The 12,645-nt window shown below is 42.7% G+C and overlaps 1 protein-coding gene across 2 annotated transcripts in view; it reads left to right on the top strand.

Annotated features, from left to right (window-relative positions):
• The window catches only part of dlg5a (discs, large homolog 5a (Drosophila)), a 101,577-nt gene extending 89,152 nt beyond the window's left edge, over positions 1-12,425 (top strand). For both annotated transcript variants that reach the window (XM_060925808.1, XM_060925807.1), the window contains exons 31-33: positions 2,237-2,346; positions 10,303-10,412; positions 10,533-12,425. In XM_060925808.1, coding sequence (XP_060781791.1) covers positions 2,237-2,346; positions 10,303-10,412; positions 10,533-10,636 — 324 coding nt within the window. In that variant the 3' untranslated portion in view covers positions 10,637-12,425. The remainder of the gene's footprint in view (positions 1-2,236; positions 2,347-10,302; positions 10,413-10,532) is intronic.
• Positions 12,426-12,645: the final 220 nt, after the last annotated feature.

Raw genomic sequence — 12,645 nt, 5'->3', positions numbered from 1 at the left:
GTCTAATGTAGGATTCTAGTTGCTCAACTGTCTTAGGTCTTTTTTGTCGTATCTTCCGTTTTATGATGCGCCAAATGTTTTCTATGGGTGAAAGATCTGGACTGCAGGCTGGCCAGTTCAGTACCCGGACCCTTCTTCTACGCAGCCATGATGCTGTAATTGATGCAGTATGTGGTTTGGCATTGTCATGTTGGAAAATGCAAGGTCTTCCCTGAAAGAGACATCGTCTGGATGGGAGCATATGTTGCTCTAGAACCTGGATATACCTTTCAGCATTGATGGTGTCTTTCCAGATGTGTAAGCTGCCCATGCCACACGCACTAATGCAACCCCATACCATCAGAGATGCAGGCTTCTGAACTGAGCGCTGATAACAACTTGGGTCGTCCTTCTCCTCTTTAGTCCGAATGACACGGCGTCCCTGATTTCCATAAAGAACTTCAAATTTTGATTCGTCTGACCACAGAACAGTTTTCCACTTTGCCACAGTCCATTTTAAATGAGCCTTGGCCCAGAGAAGACGTCTGCGCTTCTGGATCATGTTTAGATACGGCTTCTTCTTTGAACTATAGAGTTTTAGCTGGCAACGGCGGATGGCACGGTGAATTGTGTTCACAGATAATGTTCTCTGGAAATATTCCTGAGCCCATTTTGTGATTTCCAATACAGAAGCATGCCTGTATGTGATGCAGTGCCGTCTAAGGGCCCGAAGATCACGGGCACCCAGTATGGTTTTCTGGCCTTGACCCTTACGCACAGAGATTCTTCCAGATTCTCTGAATCTTTTGATGATATTATGCACTGTAGATGATGATATGTTCAAACTCTTTGTAATTTTACACTGTCGAACTCCTTTCTGATATTGCTCCACTATTTGTCGGCGCAGAATTAGGGGGATTGGTGATCCTCTTCCCATCTTTACTTCTGAGAGCTGCTGCCACTCCAAGATGCTCTTTTTATACCCAGTCATGTTAATGACCTATTGCCAATTGACCTAATGAGTTGCAGTTTGGTCCTCCAGCTGTTTCTTTTTTGTTCCTTTAACTTTTCCAGCCTCTTATTGCCCCTGTCCCAACTTTTTTGAGATGTGTTGCTGTCATGAAATTTCAAATGAGCCAATATTTGGCATGAAATTTCAAAATGTCTCACTTTCAACATTTGATATGTTGTCTATGTTCTATTGTGAATACAATATCAGTTTTTGAGATTTTGCAAATTATTGCATTCCGTTTTTATTTACAATTTGTACTTTGTCCCAACTTTTTTGGAATCGGAGTTGTAATTGTAACCTGTGATTTTGAATAACTGTGTATGACAGTTCAAAGTCTAGCCTCTATTCACAGTCATTGGCTAGGAGCCTATTAAAGATACTTTAGGGGAAATGTGTAAAACATTCTGAAGTTGTTTATTATTATTATTATACCCCCACGCTGGGGGGTGGGGTATCGGTTTACCTCTGTCCATCCGTATCTCCGTCTGTCCGAAACACCCTTTTTCTCAGCAACCACAAATCATAGCCACTTGGTACCAAACTTCAGCTTGGGGTTCTATGCCGTGTATACCGCTTTCAGGTCTGTCGCACATCGACTTCCTGTTTACCGACTGAATGTATTTACGAAACGTATAGGGTGGATTTTGACCCCATTTCAAGGAGCAAAACGCTGTTTCAAAATGACAGTTTAGCAGGATGCTATTTGAAATCCCTGGGGAGAGACACCGCTCTTTACTTGTTTCAGGGTTTATTTGTTGAAGTAAACATTCATAATAAGTGTCCTATTCCTTCGATTGCTTACATTCTGATATAAGTGAGAGCGGGGGGATACGTAAGCGAGCAGGAGCTCACAGTTGAGCTTGTTACATCAATCTTTGTTTTCTTCTGATTTTTACCCTCACAGATCACTTTATTCAGAGCACTATACTAATACTTGGTAGGGCCTCAGTTGTTCTTGGCATGGATTCCACAAAATGTTGGAAACATTCCTTTGAGTTTGATTTGATTGCATCACACAATTTCAGCAGATCTTTCAGGTGCACTTTCAAGAATCTCCTGTTCTACTAAATCCCAACGATGTTCTATTGGATTCAGATCCAGTGACCTGAGAAGGCCACTGAAGAACATTTAACTCATTGTCACGTTCACAAAACCAGCTTGAAGATTTGTTCCTCTCTTTGTAACCGTTTATTGCTCATGTAATTTTGAACTAACGTTGCTCTTTTCTGTCTTTTTCTTTCTTAGGACTGTCACTGTTTGCTTGACATTGCACCCCATGCCATCGAAAGGCTTCACAGCGTTCACATATATCCAATCGTCATTTTCATCCGCTACAAGAATGCAAAGCAAATAAAGTAAGTGCCCAAATCCTTTCCCATACAAGCTTTTTTCCCGGTTTATACAGTACGGTACAAATAACTGTCTAGGGTGAGGACTTGTGTTCTTTTGTGTATCTTTTGATATTTGTACATTCTCGGCAAATAACAAATTATTTGCCTGAATGCTGCTCAAAGCCCTGTTGCACTGACGTTTTTCTGTGGCAAACTAATAAATCTTCCTCAGAGACCGGTGGTCTCATTTATCAACGACGTGCATGAATAGTTTTGTGTAAACAAGGCATAGTCACACTTCCACACTCATTTGTATGCACATTTCTAGGTATAGAATGTGATTTGAGAATAATTGCTGACTATGGTGCTTACAACAATGTGAAGACAGGTGGCAGATATAAAGTAAAATCATATAAAAGACGCATTTAAAGATTGCAGAATCTGATGTCGTCTTCTGCTTTTGTAACCCATCCACCTCAAGGTGTTGTGTATTCTGAGATGCTTTTCTGCTCACCACAGTTGTAAAGAGTGTTTTTATATGAGTTGATATAGACTTCCTATCAGCTCAGACAAGTCTGTGACGAGTTTCCCAAAAGCATCGCAGCACAAAGATCATCGTTAAATGGTAGCGCGAGCAGCCCAACGAATGCTCCCTCTCTCTCCAAGTTAAGATGCTTTTATCATTAAGAGGCTTTTGGGAAACCCACCTCTGGTCATTCTCCTCCTGAACTCTGCCATCAACAAGGTGTTTCAGCCTGCAAACCTTCCACACACAGCATGTCTTTTGTTTTACACACCATTCTTTGTAAACTATGGAGCACTTGCATGTGACGTCACATCCGATCCAGATTGTAAACAGACGCCACCTTGTCGGTCAAACGCCATATTTCCACCTTCTACTTCTACCTTTTCTTCTGGAAAACCCTACTATATACAATTCTACTACAACGTCAACTCCACTGAAAATCAATAAAACATAAGACGAGTGGAATCCTGTGTCCGAGTCCTTCCCTTTCAAGTGTGGGAAACCCATGATGCTCACATACACTTGACAGTAGGCTGCCACGGGACCCTGACAGGCGTGCAAAATGGATTGCTGCCATCAGGTATACCATATATACAGTAATAGTGATGGACTACTGATACTTGATCTAACTGATAATATAAAATATTCAGCCATAATAGTGGATATGGCGGCGCATGATGGGGATGCTGTGACTACAAGCTCTCCCTACCTGTGCACGTTTTTTATGTTTTTTGTGTGTATTTTTGCGTGTTGTTCGTCTGTACCGGACTTCAATATCCACTACAACCGTATGGACTTACTGGACATTGGTTTCCAGCAGAAAATGACGGTTTGTAGCGATTTCCATCGCATGCACAACATTCCGGACGAGATAGCGAGACCAGCGGGGTCTCAATACTTAAGTAACTTACCCGTCCAATGAGGATTGTTATTTTCTTGTTTACAAGATGCCACATCTGAGGGGGGCTGACAAATCCTGAATTTCTGTAAAGATAACTGTGCAGAGATTTATAAGCACGCAGTGCTTCACCACTGAACAGCGAGGGAAAGTTAATGAGGTAATTATACACATCTGGGTATTCCACCTCTGGCAGTTCAACATCCACTGACACGGTCGTGAAAACTCCGTCTGGTAATCGATAAGGGTCACTAATCTGTAGGTCGTTTATTTTAGACATATGTCTAGTTATCTGTTCATTAGAAAAATGAGCCGTGTAGTCCGTCAGTTGAAATTGATCCATTTTGTACACGAGTGCAGCAATATTCAGCTGTGTTTTTTACCGACAAGATGGCGGCTGTTTACATTCCGCTCACGCGACTGCAAGAGGTCTATAGAGACTGCCGTATGTGAAAAATCCCAGGAGATCAGCAGTTTGTGAAATAACTCCGAATAGCCAGTGGTCGAGTTGTAAAATCAAACCAGGGGGGATGGTGAAATTTTTAGTTGCGTGTCGACCCATCGGTCGGTCCGTCGGTGGGAAACTGGTTTGCTTTTAGGAGGGTTTGCACACAACGTAGGTCTGTGGACCTTGTTCATTTACCAGACATACAGTATTTTGTGCTGATAAAGTGTGTAGTACACACTGTGTACCCTTTTTATTGTTGTAAAAAACATAATACACTGGTATTTTACTGTAAAACATGCACAGTGTGGATGCCATGTGTCATATTTAGTCAGTCTCCTGGCTGACATACCGACCACATTCTCCATATTAGGGTGAAATGCAGATGACAAATTTGAAGTGTAACTTCATAGTCATGGTAGGCTCCTTTTAAATCGTTTGGTAAATAATTTATTAAAACCTCAGCAGGCAATGTAAATGAACGACTGAATCTTTTCATATCAAGTCAAAAGAATTTTTATTCAAAGCTGAACATTGGGAACATTGAGTTAAATACAGAGGTAGGTAGGGAACCAATAAGCTAAAACAAGCAACAGTAAATTGTAAATCAGCCTTACATGTCATGACCGGCTCTCTAATGAGGCAATGAAGCCTTCAAAACTGCTAGTGTCGTTTATTTTAGCCTTCCTGTCTTGAATGACACTTTTTGTTGCCTGAAGAATAACAAACGAACGTCCAGGCTGATTAAATTAATGGCCTTGTACAAGAAATCAAAGCTAACATGAACCTGAGTAAGCTATCGATAGCTGGCTAGACTCCAAACTAACATTCATTATGATAGCTGTGTTGTTATCCGCCGCCCACAAATTAGGCTCCATATCGGGAACTTTACAGCATGATAGCGGGCTCACAGAAAGTGGGACTGATATTCGTAACTCTTGGCTTACCTCCTGAAATGTTTTTTTTCTTGCGATCTTAAATCCGAACTTGCTTAGGTCTTGCTGTCCACTCCGCTTGGCCATGATGCTGCAATCCGCTGCTGTCACTGACGCCGAATGAAATCAAAAATAACGGAACCCCAACTGAATGTCACCGCTTCAAACACTTCGCTTGCGCGTGCCCTCTCTCGCGGGAGCTTATTGTATGCTCAGTTTCAGCAAAGCTACGTGGAATGGCATTTCTAATTCCAATGTTAAATAGAAGTAATGTCCACATTTATTGATAAAATTGCTCAAGGGAAGGGAGGGGGGATGCCCGTTTTAGAGGGGGGATGATTTTGACCATTTTTTATTCCAGGGGGGATGGCGTCCCCCCAATCCCCCCTCAACTCGAGTACAGCGAATAGCCCATCTGGCATCAACAACTATGCCATGGCTAAAGTCACTGAGCTCATCTCTCCTCCCCCCACCAAGTCTGATGATTGATTTGAACATTAACTAAAGCGCTTGACCTGTATCTACGTGATTTTATGCATTTTGCTGCTGCCATATGATTGGCTGATTGGATAACTGTATAAATGAACAGATGTACAGGTGTTCCTATTAAACTGATCAGTGAGTGTATGTCAGCAGAAAAGACAAACGTGAAAAATGCTCGCCAATGCAAGTTGTCTCCCCCCCCCAAATATAATTGTGGCAGCAAATTGCACAAACATTCATACAATGTCCCTTATAAAGGGACAATTTTATCATATATGCCAATTTTGGGAAGTTTCTTAATACAAATGAATGTGATCGTGCACAAGCAGACCAGTTTAGAATGTGTAGGACTGATCAACATCCATTGCATACAACTGTGCATATGCACATGTGATATGGCAGTTTTCTAGTGCATACTGGTGGTCCTTACGCACAGAATTATTATTAATAATAATAATACGTTAAATTTATATAGCGCCTTTCTCAATACCCAAGGTCACTTTACAATTATAAGGAGGGGGGAGTCCACTAAATAAAGGTCAGGATGTCATTCCAATGGTGTAGCAGCCACAGTCCCACCAAAAGGTGCACGAAAACAAGTCCCACGCCGCCTGCATGGCTGCCGGAACACCATGCCATGAATCCACAAAGCAAGCACAGAAGCACCACCACACAGAGCACTGGTATGTCCCAAACTGCCTGCACAGCCGCTGCAACACCACCAAGCAACATCGCTCAGAACACCGCGCCAAGCACAAAAGCACCGCCGCACAGAGCGCAGCGCTGAACAACCCCGATGTTAAAATGAGCAACGAGCTCACCGCAGTCCATAGTGAGGAGTACAGGCATCACCCACAGCATACCAACGCCTGGAGGGAACCGACACCCAAAACTGGGTCCGGAGCTACACCACAACCAGCGGACAAAACACTCAAACAAAAACATCCAGCTACACAAAAAAGAAAAACAAAAGATGAAATAAAAAGCTCCGGTGAGAAGCAGCAGCCAGAATGTGCACAGCGTACTCTCAACCGGAAACAGGCAGGATTAGAGCATGTTCTATGCTCACTTTGATAAATGAGACCCCTGGAGTCATTTGTGAAATGAAGAGCCTTCTATAAGGTGGACTGCAGCAGTCTACCCTACTTGGTTGACTGTGAAAAGTCATAAGCTGCTGCTCTTCAGTAGATGGTTCTTATCGGAGCTCCAGTTTCTGTGAAGGATATATGCAACATTTTAAAGCAAAGTCTGTGGGAGGAAGCAGATGCCCACGAGACCTTGCAGTGATTTTAGTGAATGAACAGAACCATGCTTTACAGCTTCACACAACACGCATGTAGAATAGAATGCCTTTATTGTCACTATACCCATGTACAATGAAATTAAAAGCAACTCCAATAACAGTGCAAACAGCGTGTAGAGAGGGGAAAAAAAATTTTAAAAAGTGAGGGTGTAAGGTGCACAGTCCTGAGGCGTATGTGTTTTGTGTTTCACATTATGGATTGAGGTATTGCACAAGAGAGTCATATTATAAAGTATTGCACATTATAAATTATTGCACGAAGAGAGTTACATTAGAAGGGGGGTTAGGCTATAAAGTCGGAGCATATTCGAGTTCAGGACGGTTATGGCTTTTGGAAAGAAGCTGTTTTTGAATCTATTTGTTTTTGTCCGGATGCACCTGTAGCGCCTCCCTGAGGGCAACAGGTCGAACAGATCAAAGCTAGGGAGGGAGCTGTCCTTGATGATGTTCTTAGCTCTGCTAAGGCAGCGGGAGGTGTAAATGTCCATCAGGGAGGGGAGAGGGCAGCCGATGATCTTCTGTGCTGCCTTTACTACTCTCTGGAGCCTCTCCCTGTCTGCAGCAGTGCAGCTGCCGTACCATACTGTGATGCAGTACGTCAGCATGCTCTCGATGGATGAGCGGTAGAAGGTCAGCAGCAGGTTGGAGCTCAGGTTGTGCTTCCTGAGGACTCTCAGGAAGTGTAGCCGCTGCTGAGCCTTCTTAATGACTGCTGTAATGTTCTCTGACCAGGAGATGTCGGCGGAGATGAGGATGCCGAGAAACCGGAAGGTGTGGACCCTCTCCACATACTCGTTGTTTATGTAAAGGGGGGCTAGGTCGGTGCTGTGCTTCCTGAAGTCAACGATAAGCTCTTTGGTTTTCTTGGTGTTCAGAGCGAGGTTATTCTCTGAACACCAGGCTGCCAACTTCAGGACCTCCTCTCTGTAGGCTGCCTCATCTCCCTTTGAGATGAGCCTGACCACTGTGGTGTCGTCAGCAAACTTGACGATAAGGTTGTTGTTGTGGGTTGAACTACAGTTGTGGGTGTAGAGGCAGTACAGGAGGGGGCTCAGCACACAGCCCTGTGGAGAGCCGGTGCTCAACGTGCGGGTGGAGGAGAAGTGGGGGCCAAGTCTCACAGTCTGGGGCTGGTTAGTAAGAAAGTCCTTTATCCAGGCACATGTGAGAGGAGGGAGGCCGAGAGTGTCCAGTTTACTGATAAGGATGTCTGGGATTATTGTGTTGAAAGCTGAACTGTAATCCACAAAGAGTATGCGGACGTAGCTCTGCTGCTGCTCCAGGTGGTTCAGCGCAGAGTGGAGAGCTACGGCGATGGCATCCTCTGTGGATCTGTTCACGCGATATGCGAACTGGTAGGGGTCGAAGTCTGGGGGGAGGTGGTCCTTGATGTGCTGAAGAACTAGTCTCTCGAAGCACTTCATGATTACCGGGGTGAGGGCCACAGGACGGTAATCATTCAGGCTGGTGACGGGAGACTTCTTCGGCACTGGGATTATTGTAGCTGATTTTAGGCAGGGCGGGATGACTGCCTGAGCCAGGGAGAGGTTAAAGATCCTGGTGAAGGGGGCGTCGTGGCTCAGGTGGCTAAGGCACCATACCATAAATCTGGTGACCCGGGTTCGATTCCGACCCAAGGTCATTTCCCGATCCCTCCCCGTCTCTCTCTCCCACTCATTTCCTGTCCTGTCTCTATACTGTCCTATCCAATAAAGGTGAAAAAAGCCCAAAAAAAAATATCTTTAAAAAAAAGAAAAGATCCTGGTGAAGGTAGGGGCGAGCTGGTGGGCGCACGCTCTGAGCACCTTACCAGGTACACCATCTGGGCCGGCAGCTTTCTTGGGGTTCACTGCCAGGAGCACCCGGCTGACATCGTGCTCCCGTACAGTGAAAGGAGTGGTGTAGGAACTGTGTGGTGGTGGGGGCAGGGCTGGAGCAGATGAGTGCTGCTGAGACGTTTCAAAGCAAGCAAAGAAGCAATTTAGCTCCTCTGCCAGCGGCGCTCTCCAGTTGATGCATCACAGTCTCTGAAGTTTGTGATGTCTTGTATGCCCCGCCACACCTCCCGTGTGTTGTTGCTGGACAGGTGGGACTCTATACGCAGCCTATGGTCCGCCTTGGCTTTATTTATTCCTCTTTTCAGATCAGTTCATGCGGCTCTGTACAGAGCTCTATCACCTGACCTGAAGGCAGCGCCGCGAGCCCTGAGGAGTGAGCGGACCTGGCTGGTCATCCAGGGTTTCTGGTTTGGGAAAACCCAGATGTTTTTATCCGTCGTCACATTCCCGATGCAGAACTTGATATAGTCCAGCACCGTTCCTGTGAATGTCTCCAGCTCCTGGTGTTCAAATAAGTCCCAGTCCTGTAGTTTGGAGAGCGCGTTGTCAGGCCAGGTTGTGATAGTACTTGTGGTAGGCCTGGCTCTGTGTCTGAGGGGGGTGTAGGCTGGGGAGAGCAGGAGGGAAAGATGGTCTGCACAAACTCCAGTTGTGCTGAATAAGTGTGGCTTTAAATTTCATTATATTCATGTGAAGAGTGACACAGATAAGTAATGATGAAATCATCCCAGTAGAGCTCTTTTATAATTTGAATGATTCCCAGGAGCTGCAAGGATTCTTGTCATGCTCAGTATCACTAACTAGATCACCAAACGGGTACAGCATTTAGAGATTGCAGGAAGCCACACTTCCACCCCACCCCCTCTAGAAACCCTTATGAAATGTGTTTCTTTTAATGATTTTTTTTTTTTTTTAAGTAATTGTATTAAGCATTAGTGTTTATACCTGTAAACTGTTAAGGTGATGATACACGGGGCAACTTTTTGGGCAATGTTGCCGAGCAATGTTGCTGGGCAATTGCGTTTTGACTCTTTTCTATTGAGATTGGGCAACATTGTTTCTTTCTGAATGGTTTTGATAATCTCTGGCAACTTTTTGAGATAAGCCAATCAGAACGCGAGTATCGAGTCATGTGACCTCCGGTGAGGTTCGGATCAGAAATTTCAAACAAATATGGCGGCCGCTCAGTGTCAGTGGAGTGAAGAGATGGAGAGACTCCTCATCTGTTTTTACGCCGGTAAGTTATTTTAATATTCTATATGGAGGAATTTACCTCACCAAAGCTCTAAAAAACAACAGACAGCTTGATTAAATGGTCACAGCAAAAATTAAGACATCGAATTTTTTTTTTTTTTTTTTTTAAGCTAACTGTAAACTGCCGTTGCTAACTGTTGTTGCCCATTGTTAGTTGCCCTGAAAAGTTGCCCTGTGTCTCACCTAGTTGCCCGTTGCCAGCAACATTGCTCGGCAACATTGCCCAAAAAGTTGCCCCATGTATCATCACCTTTATAATCCTGTCTGTACACGTGCTCTTTTCCTGTGCCCTGTACAGAGAACTGAAAGATCCAGTGTACCTGCGGGATAAAGTTTCTCAAAAACATTCCAAGGAGCAGTTTGAGGTTGCACAGAAGATCGAGCAAGAGTACAGCAAATTCTTCACAGGTTTGGCTTTTGATTTTTAGCTCTTTTTTTTTTTTTTTTTTTTAAGTTTGTGCTAAGATGATTCAGCTCAGCAGTACGAGTGGTCGTAAATCTATGAGCTGATGATGCTTTTTCTTGCAGGTATTGTCCAAGGAGGCACTTTGCCCTACATTTGCACTCAAATCGTGACTATAGTGGATCAGGAGCAGAGTAAAGTCCTGTGGACACCTCTGGGCTCACCTTAGGTGGCTGAGCCAGTCTTCTCCACCTACTGCCTCACACACACCTGAGCTTACAAACACTATGCTTTTACACTCGCACTACATACAAAGGTACATTACAGTGAGCGTTGCATTTTTTTTTTTCTTTTATTATTCCTTTGTTTAATTGTAACATTATGTTTAATTGTAACATTTTGTGTAATTGTAATGGAGCCTCGTGTGTGTGTGCGCGCTTGCAAATGCAGGATTATAGCACTGAAGTTTTCTTTGTTTTCCTTTCGTCTTCCTGACAGACATCCAACGATTAGTAATGCTGCATCTAAAACACTTGTTTACAGATGAATCAGTCCGTGAATTGTTATTTAACGTCTGCTTGAATGTGTCCTCTCCCTTTGAGCTTAATGAAGTCATATCCCAGGTCACCTTTCCCCTACTTCAAACCCAAATTCAGCCCTTTATCCCAACCCTGTTCTACCAAAATGGCACGCATGTGTGTCGTCTGTGTGTTCTACATCAGTTAGAGGACTGAAAACTTATTGTAGATAGAGAGTAAGCTTTGGTAAGCTTGTTTATGTAAATGTAACGGTTTCGGGGTTGAAGTGAACAGCAGCTAAGCATTTTACAGGCCAAATGGAAGTGCCTTTGGAGATCTCCTGAGCGTATGACAATGGCATGTTGAAAGTCTAGTGTTTGAAACTCCTCAGATTGCACTCCAGGGCTAGACAGACCACTGTGGTTACATTCTCATTGAGGAAAATGTGTTTAAAAGAGAACGTGAAATCTAACACTAATACAGTTCTGAAGTAGAGGCACTCACTTAACCTGTATGTATGCAAACTTGTCTAAATATATAGATCTATATAAAAATTTTATATATATATATATATATATATATATATATATATATATATATATATATATATATATATATATAAAAATATATAAATGTATTTTGACTAGGCTGTTGGCCTAGGGGAGTGCAGCGGGTGTCCAGTCAGGTCTTAGCAGATATAAGCATGTTCCTTTTGTATGTTTCTTCTTCTTCCTTTTTTTTTTTGTTTTGTTTTTGTCAGTCACTTTTATATGTACCCACTGAGAAACATCATGGAAGGAAGAGATGCAGGATAAATATAATTGGATCTCTTATGGTAAATCTGTTTAAATGTTAGTCATTTTTCATGTATATTTAAGGGTTTTTTTGTTTTGTTTTTTGTTTTTTTAATTCAGCAGGCACAGTTGCATACTTTATTCAGACCAGTAATCCCACCAGTTAATGTTGTGCCAAAATCCAACGTGTCCATTTCTTTTATTATTGTTTTGCACTTGCAATATTATGGACCCTAAACAATAGCTGTTCTTAGGTTTCCTGTAGAGGTTGAAAATAGGTACTATACTTGTTACTTTTGTGATTTAATATTCATTTGTGTATCACTCATGTTCCATACATTTCATTAATTCCCTCTATTCTTAAATTAGAAGAGAACCATTGCATTCTTTACACTCTCATTTGAAAAGGGATTTCTTATTGCACAGTTTTCTCAAAGGAAATCAGTCCCAGGCTTGTCTATTGGGTTGAAATTAGACATTTTGCTTCAAGTGCTATTCATATCTAGATGGTTTTTCTTTTCTAAATAAGTAGCTTTTGGTTTTAAATGAGAGGGATTCAGCCAATACAATCTTGTTTTAAGAAGAATGACTAGATGACAGGTACTGTTATTGATTGATTGGGATTTTCAATATTACAAAAGAATGTGATTTGTATGAAATAATGTTAAACACATTAACATGAGAATAAAAGTCATTTTCTGTATCACGCTATATTGTCAAACGTATCCAGGTATTGTTTGGAAGGTTTTTCCTATTCTGCTGTGAATTCAATCTCTGATATCCAGTAGATTTAAGAGATGATGAGCATTGAGTGGTTTTATTGCTATCATCATCGTTATGCTGATGGAGGTAGCAGAAAGATTAAGAGGAAAACTGGGGAAATTAGGTATTTAATTATTGGAACTGAGGTTTAAAGCTCCTCTGGG

This window comes from Neoarius graeffei, chromosome 7 (assembly GCF_027579695.1).
Source record: "Neoarius graeffei isolate fNeoGra1 chromosome 7, fNeoGra1.pri, whole genome shotgun sequence".
Lineage (NCBI taxonomy): Eukaryota > Metazoa > Chordata > Actinopteri > Siluriformes > Ariidae > Neoarius > Neoarius graeffei.
This window is presented reverse-complemented; position numbering and strand designations above follow the sequence as displayed.